Source organism: Amaranthus tricolor, chromosome 14, assembly GCF_026212465.1.
Source record: "Amaranthus tricolor cultivar Red isolate AtriRed21 chromosome 14, ASM2621246v1, whole genome shotgun sequence".
Taxonomy (NCBI): domain Eukaryota; kingdom Viridiplantae; phylum Streptophyta; class Magnoliopsida; order Caryophyllales; family Amaranthaceae; genus Amaranthus; species Amaranthus tricolor.
The window spans coordinates 6,009,881-6,022,361 of record NC_080060.1 but is presented as its reverse complement, the minus strand read 5'-3'; the positions used below and the strand labels follow the sequence as shown (position 1 = coordinate 6,022,361).

At 30.3% G+C, this 12,481-nt stretch overlaps 1 protein-coding gene across 1 annotated transcript; it reads right to left on the bottom strand.

Annotated features, from left to right (window-relative positions):
• Positions 1–1,154: 1,154 nt before the first annotated feature.
• LOC130800003 (guanine nucleotide-binding protein subunit beta-like protein) lies at positions 1,155–4,342 on the bottom strand. The gene is made up of 3 exons (XM_057663328.1): positions 3,778–4,342; positions 2,004–2,476; positions 1,155–1,400 (listed from the first exon to the last, which is right to left on the bottom strand). Exons 1-3 carry the CDS (start codon positions 4,181–4,183, stop codon positions 1,299–1,301), a joined length of 981 nt encoding a protein of 326 aa, XP_057519311.1. The 5' UTR covers positions 4,184–4,342; the 3' UTR covers positions 1,155–1,298.
• Positions 4,343–12,481: the final 8,139 nt, after the last annotated feature.

Genomic DNA, 12,481 nt, shown 5'->3' with positions numbered 1-12,481 from the left:
CACTTACACATGTAACAACATCACCTTCAACTAGAGGTGTTCAAAACAGACCAATGATTTAAAGTTTACCCGACTTTGTAATAGAATTCTATTTGACCTGACTTCGAAAATAATTTACAATTATGCAACAAAAATATGAACACAAAAACCGATTTTAAATAATTCATACCCAATCAAGTATGATGAGTTTGGGGGATTCAATGTCATTTTTAAGGATTTATATAAGAATAGACCTTTATTGACCGTTTAGAAATAGTGTGGTCACTGTTGCATAGAAGTTATAACATAAACATACCAATAAGGATACCTATAAATAAAGGAGGGAGTTTTGGCAAGTGTGAAGATACCTTTGAAAATTTTTAGGATGGGATATGAGTAATTAGTAAATCAATTTTTTTTATAATTTGGCCATCTTTATAATTCTACATTGATATTTTCAACTTATTTTTGTTAAGTTTTAAAATTTTTATGTCACTATTCCACTTATGACACAAAAGTTGGTTTTTACCCAACACGAAGTAAAACAAACATTGAACACTTTTACATATCTTTTTTGTCAATAATTAACAGAAATATTACATGGTATTTTTAACAATTTTATAACAATAATATAATAATAAATTTATTGCCCAATGAATCAAATCCGATTGACTAGAACGATTAAAAAGTCTAAATAGAAACATTCAAGTAGAACAATTCATTAAGATCACCAACTTGATTTCAGGACAAGCATTTTGGAAGCCCACATTGATTTTTAGATTTTTACATATTTTAATTTTTAACTTTCATTTCAAAGTCAAGTAATATCAAGTTATAAAATCGAGTAAATATCGAATCATCAAGTCTACTTCAAACACCTTTATCGAGAAGACAATAAGGTCATATCAAGGTCATCATCTTTTTAAAGTCAAGTCATATCAAGTTAGGTTACAAAGTCGAGTAAATGTCGAATCATCATGTCTGTTTTAAACATCTTTATTGAGAAGACAGTAAAGTCATCTTCATGGATCAAGTCTTTTGTAATTGGATTAATTTTGAGCCATTTAACCGAAGCACATAAGAGCTCTATTATGTTCCCTTCACCGAAATGAGCATGAAGCTCAATTGTTGAAGATCGAAGACCAACCGAGCTTTATAATCGACAATTGCCAAAGTAAGAAATAGAAATCTATATCAACCTCTACCAAGTATCCGCCACCAAAAAAACAGCCTTTAAAGCCATAAACATGTATCAAAATCTGAAAAAATGTCGATTCAAACCTCAGAATATTAAGATTATGTGACAATAAAATTACTGCCTAGTAACGTGCAACACCATAAACTCTAATCACACCATCGGTGTATCCACTGAACAATGTTTGGCCATCGGCACTCCAGCTCAAGCTCGTGCAGTAGATCACCTGGGAAATCATACGCAAATTAGCTAGGAAGTGCAACTTGATTGGATTCAAAATACAGCAAAACTCCAAACAAATAATCGTACGAGGGTTCAAAAACGCGCCAAAGGCCAAAACTTTACTATGGAATATATTGCAAGTAATTACACCCCCCAATATCTTGTAGAGTTGTAGTTGTAGCATGTTCATCAATTCCCTTTTTACACCGAGTATTTTTGGATAAAGAATTGGGAGGAAGAATGCAACAGGATAGGATGGAAACAGACGAAAAAGAACATTGATGTGTTTTTGTTCAAAAAATTTTCAATATTTCAAATATTGGACAGAGTTTATCGAGTACAAATTGTAAAAGAGTTCTCTGTTTCCTGTCATTTCACTCGCCTACCCCTTACTTCATCCACATAAAGAAATATCACCATTCATTTTTTCTCCCCGACCTTTCCCTCCAAATACTTCATCCAAACATAACATAAAACCCATAATATTTTCTCAAAGACAATGGCTAATTCCAATTTAACCACCTTGCAAAATGATGAATAGCTAACCAAATAAAGACAGAAAGTTTCAAAAACATTGAAAAATCAGCCATAGTGAAGCAACTTTTACCTTTGATTTTGAAGCCATGGTGACAGCTCCCTCAGCATGATCAGCCTCTGTCTTGAGATCGACCTTCAAATCCTCGACAATGCTCTTGCTTTCCAAATCCCAAATCTTAACACCACTCTCAGTGGCAGCACAGAGCCAGTACCTGTTAGGACTAAAACAAAGAGCATGTATGATAGAACCAGCATCAAGAGAGTAAAGCTTTTTGCCCTCGGCCAAATCCCACAAAAGAATTACACCGTCTTTGCCTCCACTGGCACACAATGAACCATCTGGTGAAACAGCTACGGTATTCACATAGCCATTGTGACCAGCCAAGGTTGCCCTCAACTTGCAGTTACTCAAGTTCCAGATTTTCACAGTATTGTCCCAAGAGGCTGACACAATGGTGGGCTGCATTGTGTTAGGGCTAAACCTCACACAGCTAACCCAGTCGGTGTGGCCATCAGTGTCTTGGATGGTGTACTTGCACTCACCTGAAACATTTTATTTACAAGACTTATACATCAAAAACCCAAACATAAATAAATATTTTTCTTTCAAATTGAACTAAAAAAGAAGAGACATCATAATCAAGATGCTAACCCAAATACTATATAAACACATGTAAAGATCAAATCTAAGATTTAGTTGGGAAAAGTCAAAATTCATATTCCTTGAATGCTCTATCCATAGTGCAAAAACAAGGGTGTTGTATCGTATCCGCTGTATCGCAGATTTTCAAATTTAGCAAAATGGTATTCACAAATTTTTGTGAGAGAGAGTCTCTTTGAGAGAGCATCTCTACTTGGCCAGGTCCATTATATATTTTTTATAATATTATAAGTAGACATTTAAGATATTGAAAGTAAACATTAAGGATATGATAAGTAAGCATTAAGAATAATATAAGTAGGCATTAAGAATACAGTAAAAGACATTAATCTTTAATGGGTTAGGCTTGGGCATACATCTCTCAAAGAGGCGGTTTCTCAAGAGACTAGCTGAATGGTATTACCCGCATTGTAAAGGTGTCTAAAAAATTGCATTTTAGGCAGTTCCAAGAGATATTTCATGGTTAAGGCCAATATTTGCTGGTACGGCAACCGCATCAACCGCGTTACCACATTAATGTGTCCGTTACCGCATTTTTGCACTAGTGGTATCCTATGAAGCTTGCAAGGTCTTACTTTCTAAACTTTTGTTGTTTTGGTTTTAGATAGAACATGAGAATATTGAAATATGTGGATTTGGTGACAAGGGAAACAAAATGAGTGGATGAGACTAAAAATAAGAGTGTGGGGTGCAAATTTAATGGAACAGGCAGCGCCAATTCAATGGGATGGACAGTGTAAATTTGGCAAGCCGGACAAAACTGAAAATTGCAGCAAATCAAGACAAAAATGAAAATTGTAGCAAATTCATTGTGATGGACCAAACTAGCTCAAACAAATAACATAAAGTAACGATGAATAATAATTACACATACTCCTATAGGCATTTCATACTGATCTACACTATTCTTTTGATACAGAACCATTACATTTAATCAAAAGGCTTCCTTGAATGGAAAATGGAGAATACAATAAAAGGGACGTTTTCAGTCATCTACAAGCAGTATCACCAAATTCACATCAATCAAACAAGCCTCTTAGTTTACCATTCAATATCAAGACATAGCAAGATGGAGTACTGAAAACCTCACAAATAACATTACAAAACATCACAAAGCACAGATAAAACATTCATAAATTCAAAATTTAATATTAAAAATTCATTACGAGAGAAGATCGCTCACCGAGGGTATTCCAGAGCTTAATCGTCTTATCTCTAGATGCAGAAACAATCTGACGATTATCAATAGAAAATGCAACACTAAGAACATCCTTAGTGTGACCGACAAATCGACGAGCGGTAATTCCTGCCGCAAGATCCCAAAGCCGCAACTCACCATCCCAACTTCCAGATAAAGCAAACTGACCATCCGATGAAAGAACAACGTCTTGGACAAAGTGAGAGTGACCGGTAAGGCGACGTTTGGGAACTCCAAATAGCCTGTCGTCCTTTGTAAGATCCCAGACGATGATGGATTTGTCCCTGGAGGCAGTCACAATCATGTTGCTGTTGTCTATGGGAGTTGCGATGGCTGTTACCATGTCAGTGTGGGCTCTCATGGTGCCTCGAAGCTGAAGTTGTTCTGCCATGGCTGAACGGCGGGTTTTGGTTGGTTGTTCGCTGGTGGTTTACGGAATTGTAGTCTGTAGATTTAGAGTGGAATGGCGGAAAATAGACAAGGAAAAAATGGAGGGTTTATATATCTAGGGCTTTATGGGAGGAATTATTTGACCAGGGTTTTCTTACCAGTCTGGGTTTGGGCTTAGGCTTGGTCTTGGGCTTAGGCTCGGGCAAATCAATCTAAGCGGGCAAATTACGAGTATTTGAAAAAAAAAAAAAAGATTTTTTAATAACTTTAATAAAAAAATAAGCTTCGGCAAAACTTTATTCCCAAAATAAGCGTCTTTGGCCCCAAAGTTAGGCTCGGTACGTAATTGCTGTTACTAACGACGAGTATAAAGAAATGGTCAAAAAATTTAGTCAAGGGTAAAGTCGCTGTTACTAACAGCGACATATGGGTTGACTGGTCAACTATAAAGTCGCTGTTAGTAATAACGACCTTATGCGTGCCTAAATACTGAACCAAAGGTGAAATGAGGAAGGAGGAAGAAGACTGATGTATTTAGTCAAGTATAAAGTCGTTGTTACTAACAGCGACTTTATAGTCCCATATGTTGCTGTTAGTAACAACGACTTTATACTTGAATAATTTTTTTGACCATTTCTTTATACTCGCTTTTAGTAACAGCGATTACGTACCGAGCCTAGCTTTGGGGCCAAAGACACTTATTTTGGGAATAAAGTTTTGCCGAAGCTTATTTTTTGATTAAAGTTATTAAAAAATCTTTTTTTTTTCAAATTTCACAAATTATCTCATTGTCATACCCGTGCGATCTCGGATTCAGTCCATAGTTTTTTATCTATCAATGTTAAGTTTTATAACTCGTTTCAAGATTTGTTCATTACAACTTACAAGATTTAAAACACAAAATCTTATAAAAGACAGTCTCTTAAAATTTCCAGCATTAAACCAAAACAACTCTTAAAATTTCGTACTGATAACTGCTACTCATCATTAAACCAAAACAACTCTTGAAATTCCCCACTAATCTTTCTTTTTCATCATATGAAACCCCTTTGTCATCTTGGTTTCCTCTTCTCAATCTTCATCAATCTTGCTTAGTTTCTGCCATTGTCGAGTTCTTCTCTTACATCAAAAACTTCATTAATCTTGCTTAGTTTCTTCTATTTTCGAGTTCTTCTATTTCATCAAAAAGCTTGCTCAATTTCATCATCTAAATCAGGTATTTAAAATTGTAAAAAAAATTTATGTTTCTAGGTTTCGCATTTGGGTTTTTTTTCGTGTTTTGATATAAATTTTCAATTTGTTATGATGATGATGATGATGATGATGAACAACAAACTTTAGGCTCTGTCATGAAGAACTTGAAAAATCTCATCTCATAAGAAAAAGGAGTATTGATGATGATGATTCAAGGCAGGAAGACAATATTATGCTATGTGAAAATGAAAACAGATGAAAGATCGTAAGAAAATTAGATGTTCATAATGCATTTGATTCATTCTAATGTTTTTGTTTTCATGTAAATTGCATTCATTATTATATAAATTGGAATTATGTTTATTGTAAATCGATATTAAATATGATGTAAGTGGATATTAGGTTTATTGTAAGTTGGCATTAGGTCTGATTTAAATTGTAATTTATTCTTATATAAATTGGGATTATGTTTATTCTAAGTTGAAATTAAATCTGATATAAGTAGAATTTTTCTTGTTTGAAATTTGCATTAGATCTAATGTTATTTGGCATTAAGTAAAATTAAATTGGCATTTAATCTGAGTTAAGTTGGAATTATGTTCTTGTGATTTTGCATTTAATCTGTTTTAAGTTGGGATTATGTTTATTATAAGTTGACATTATATAAATTTTAAGTTGGCATTAGTATGATGTAAGTTGATTTTAAATATGATATAAGTGGGTATTAAGTCCAATAGAAGTGGAGCTTAAAATAAATTGGCACAGAGTCTGATGTAAGTTGGCATTAAGTTGTTATAAATAGACATTAGATCTAGTGTAAATTGACTTTAAATCTATTTTAAGTTGGCATTTAATTTGTTCTAAATTGGAATTACGTTTATTGTAAGTTGACATTACATAAATTTTAAGTTGGCATTAGTATGATGTAAGTTGATTTTAAGTATGATATAAGTGGGTATTAAGTCTAATATAAATAGATTTAAGCTTGATATAATTTGTCACTAAATCTGATATAAGTTGGCATTAAGTTGATTTAAATAGTCATTAGATCTGGTGTAAATTGGCTTTAAATCTATTGTATGATGTAAGTTGATTTTAATTTGTTATTTTTTATACAGTGTTGACAAAGTTATATATACTAATTGCAAACCACATCTTTTTTTGTGCAATGGTTACTCTAGCACATATTGGCAATGTGAATTCTATCAGATTTTCAAGTTTGTTAAAGGATACCTTTGATCAATGTTGAGCGCTCAAAGCAAAAAAAGAGCAAATGGAGCAAGAGAAGCTTTCATCATTTAGACAACTTGGGTTATTGATTAAAACAGTTGTGGATTTTGAGAATGGTTTAAACAAGAGAAGCTTTCATCATTTAAACAACTTGGATTATTGATTTAAACATTTGTGGATTTTCTATGTTTTGAGAAGGATTTAAACACTGAATTACTGTGTAACTGATTTAAACGGTTGTGGATTTTTTCATGATGTATCTTGTAACTTTCATCATTTAGACAGGTTGGGTTATTGTCTATTATTTTGGAATCAAATTCAATTAATGTGAAATCGGTTCATTATATTAAGATTGAATAAGTTTGCATTAAGTATGTTATAATTTCGTATTTAGTTGCCATTGAATATTATATAAGTTGGCATTAAAAATAATGTAAGTTGTCATTAAGTTTTATTAAAATTGGCATTAAGTTATATGACGTTAGATTTGATGTCTGATGTGAGTAGAAAATAGGTATAATTTAAGTTGGCATTAAGTCTAAATTAAATTGGCATTAAGAATAATATAAGTTGGGTTAACTATAAGCCAAATTAAATTGGCATTAAACATAATAATATTTTATGAAGTTAGATTTGATGTCTGATGAAGTAGAAAATTATAAGTTGGCAGTGAATATTATTATAAGTTTGCATTTAATCTGAGTAAGTTTTCATCAAGTCTTATTTAAATTGGCATTAAGTTTTATGAAGTTAATATTATTATAAGAATAATGTAAGGTGGGATTAAGAATGATGTAAGTTGGGTTTAAAAAAGTATAAATTGGAATTATATATAACATAAGTTGACAATAAATATGGTGTAAGTTTGCATTACAAAAAAGTTATTAAATAGTCATAAATAAACCTCTAAACATACGTTATATAATGTGTTTGTTTGGTGTTATGGAACCAAACTCCTTGTTTTTAGTTGTTGACTGTGTTCTTTTCTCAAAATGACATTTAATTCTCTTTCTTCTCCCCATTGTCACTTACTTTTCAGGATCAAGCACATATATCTATCATTATCAACATTTGTTTGTGACTGACATTCTTGGCCTTCAAGTGTCATAAAAACATCTATATTTTTAAGGTCACTAATATGTCTTCTTACTTGTAGTGGATTAGCATAATCAATACTTAATGTGATATCATTTCCATTGTTGCAGGGGATAACTTGTAGTTGATTATCATAACTATTTCCTATGAACATAAGAATAACTCACAACTTTAATAACCATTTAAAGTATTTTCAGCAAAGTTATTGCCTATTTATAACACTTTTAAAGCCAAGTTAAATAACATATAATGTCAATTTACAGCTAATCGATTTACAACAAACTTAATACCAACTTACATAAGACATAATGCCAACATAATATCAACTTAATTCCAATTTACAGTGTGCAACTTAATGTAAATTTAAATAACATCTAATACCAATTCGAAAACTATTTAATGCCAATTTAAATAACATTTAATGCCAACTTGAATTCTATAATGACATAAGCATCTTATGTCAAATTATATAGTATCTAATGCCATTTTAAATACAATATAATACCAATATGAAAACTACTTATTGCCAATATGAATACTATCTAATGCCAATTTGTAAACTATCTAATGACCATTTAAATAGCATCTAATGTCAATTTTAAACTATCTAATGCCAATTTGAAACTATTTTTAATACCAATTTAAAACTATCTAATGCCAATTTAAAACTATCTAATGCCAATTTGAAAACTATCTAATGACATTTTAAATATCATCTAATGTCAATTTAAAACAATCTAATGCCAAACTGAAAACTATTTAATGTCAATTTGAAAAATTATCTAATGCCAAGTTGAAACTATCTAATGCCAAATTGTAAACTATGTAATGTCAATTTGAAAACTATCTAATGCCAATTTACAAAGAGCAATTTCAAAACTATAATGAATAATATCTAATTCCAACTTTTAAGTATTAAATATCACATTGAATATTATTTACAGCCAATTTATTGTAACCAACTTGAATAATATGTTATCAAATGCAAAACTAACCTTTGTGTTCACTAGTTTTACTTCCATCGCCGTACTCGAACGGAATATGCTCATAATTTAATGGAACTACAGAAAAAGATTGAGAACATCACATTTTTTTTATTTGATTCTAATATATTGAATTTGTGAAGGAAAAGAGAACCAAATAAACTTATACTGTCTCTAAAAGAGAAATCCCGTTGAGTCTGTGTCACGAAATCTTTGAATTCTTGCATGGACTCATCCATGTTGTTGAAGGTAAAGAAAAACGAAATGGAGGGAGAACACCCATTTGAATTTGATATTTTTACCTTTGATGTATGAGAAATTAAAAAAGTTTTGTCAATAATTATATTACCTTAATTTCCAATGAATTTTGCAATTATGGCTTTGGAATATGTAAGGTTACCTTGGGGACTGATGTTGTTGGCTGCCTTTTTTTTTTTTTTTAAATTTTTGCTTTATATTAATTCATAGAAGGTGATGGGCCAAGACTTGAGGGATCATCTCTCACAGAGATGGTCTCTTAAGACACATACCGGACTTAAAATCTCTACATCATGCTTTTATCGTCCTTTCCCAAGGCTTAAGTTTTTTAACTAAGTATTCAAACTTAAAATGTTCATATCAACGTAAAATCTCTACTACAAGGGTTAAAGTCTCTACTGCAAACCGTCAAATCTGATAAAATATTCATTTCAAGGTGTAAAATCTCTTTTACAAGGGTTGAAGTTTCTACTCTAAGCTTTAATCTTCTTTCACAAACAACTTAAATTGCCTACTAAAAAATTTAAAATGATTAGTACCTGGTTTTGAAGTTGTCCATGACTCAAAATGCTTCAATTAAGGTCTAAAATATTTATTCCAAACTTTAAAATGAAAACTTCAAAAAATACTCCATCCATCTCTTTTTGTTTATTCACATTACCTTTGTACATACTTTTTAGCAAATTTTATGCCTTACTATCTCTAAGTACGCATAATAAAAAATTATATATTAATAAACTTTATATCAAGAAAAATCTAACAAAATCTCACATGAATATATTTTATCTTCAATATATACTTCAAAAATCTAATATAAATTTCTCTCTCTTAAAGTGGACAAATAAAAAAGAACGAAGGAGTAATTATTAAAAAAATATTTAAAATTTTTTTCGTTAGTTTTTAAATTGTGGGTTGTACCGGACTGGTCACACATGTGAGGCGCTCTCACATGAAACTTGATGCATCGAGTATACCTCCAAACACCCGCTTATAGTAGTTAAACCATAAACTTTTGAAATAAATAGACCTTTTTCTATATTTATTTCCTAAAAAACACAATTAAACTTGCTATAGAAGGTTTTTAGGTAAAAGGGTATGCCAAATGTATAGAAAAAGATTAGATTATCATACATTAAATTAAAAAAGTTGGAAAATTTAAGTGTCAAAACTAAAAAGAGTTTGTCAAGTGAAACTTATTTATTGGCTACAGAAAAATTGCATGACATGTGATTTTAACCAATATCTCTACCATTTAACTATCTTTGATTAGTATTTATTTATAGTTAAATTGAGTAAATTAGAGAATAAAATAGACTGCATAATATATTATTGACAATTTTCAAAATTGCTGAGTTTATATATATATATATATATATATATATATATATATATATATATATATATATATATATATATATATATATATATATATATATATATAACTGTCAAATTGAGTGTTTTGTTGTATAATATCTCTAGCATTATTTTTTTATTATCATATGCTAATATATGTTGATGCTAAAAAGGCCTGACCAAGGATATGAGTAGTTAGAGGCGTCTTATCCATGTCTTAGATCACTAACCCTCTTTCGCCTACCAGTTGATGTTCTTGTTTTTGTCTTTGCCTTTTACATATCATTATTTTACTCGTTTTTATCAAGTTATTTTATTTATCTATTTGTATTTTATTATTTCCACTTTGTCATGTTTAAGGGCCAAGCTTGTATGGTAAAATGCAAGCTGACAATATAAGTTTCACTAATCCTTCTTCGTTGCAGGGACCTATTAATCTGTGGATCAATCTCTAGATAGGGGACTCTTTGGCCGCATCCTCCTTTATGGGTATAGGTTGCCGCACTCCTTCCCTCCCCATACCCTGACCATAGTATTTCTATGGGCGGGATATACTAGGTATGATGATGATGCTAAAAAGACCGTGTATTGCACGAGTTTCTACAATAGTTAAAAAACAATTTAAATGTGAGATTATTTATAGCGGATGAATGAAAAGTGAGATTATTAATGATAATTTTTTCTTAGTAAAATGTGCAAGGTAAAAGAAATATCCCAAAATAGAAAGATTGATAGTGGAAAAAGAAATTTGTACACGAATTTATTAATATGGAATATATAAAAATATAACTTTAAAGAATAATGTAAGTATATATGATTGTGATTAAATTTGTCGAATACTTGATTTTTAAAACAAAAATTAAATACTTATTTTTTTAAAACTTATTTTTTTAAAGTTATTTATCAAATACATCAATTTTTTTACTTGACCTAATTACTATAGAATTGCTATAATAAATTATATAAATACTTTACCTAATTTAACTCTAATTTTCTTCAAAAACCAAATTCTAAATTAGGTAAATATTTTCATGTAATCAACTATTATCCCTTAAAATAATTTCATTTGTTAAGACTTCTTAAGGATGACATTTGTCATTTTCCAACATTTTGATTAGTATGTATAATAATAATAATAATAATAATAATAATTTAGCTTCAATTTTAAAAATTTTAAATTAAGTTAACATTTTCATGTAATTAACTATTATCCACGCTCATTATTAAGACCCTCCTTGTCAAAAGGGATCCAATTTTTATGTACTTATTTATTTTCTTGTTACACATGGTATTATTTTACACGAACTGAGTAGTTATGAGATAAATATGAAGGATTTTACTAACAGACGTCCTTCGCGTGTCGGTTAATAAGGATAAAATCAATTATAAATAGTAAAATAGAATATATTTTAAACTTTTAAACTATACATAGTTTAATTATATTACCTAATATAGCATAAGATTTGCAATTATCACCAAATCACACCATAAAATATATTATACTATTTTTATTTTTTATTTTATTTCCTAATTTACACTTTTAAATATAATATTACTCTTGTTAACAAACGCACCAAGTGCATTGCTAGTTTTTGCCAAATATGAAATTCGCACATAATCTCAATTTTACAAGACGAACCTGCCAATACTCTCAAACGCTTCAATAGTTTTGTGCCCAAAATTGTTCAACACAACTAAGACAAGATTGCTACTCCTCCTTCTCCTTGAATTAACATCAAAGTGAAAGTGACTTATTTTTGAAAAAAAAATTGATATTTAGTAACAAATAAATTGAGAAATTGAATTGTGTGAATGATAATAAAAGAGAGTTAAATGTATACGTGATGTAAATTGTAAGAGACAATTCATTATAAAAAAATGAAGCAAAATAAGAGAAACATAAGAAGTATCAACTATCTATTACTATCAGAGTCTAAAAACATTACATAAATAAAAACATAAATAAAATAAAAGTTTCATAAATATATTTTAGTTCAAATCAATTGTAGATGTAATACAAGCCACCACACTAAAATAGCAAAGCCTATAATTCTTTTATTACAGGCTAGGCTCAGAAAAGGGGAAGACGTACATGTGCGAGTTCAATTGAGGACTTTTTCTGAAAAATACTACTTGCTCTTCAACTGAGACAAAACTTGATTCTCAGCACCTATAATAAGAAAGCA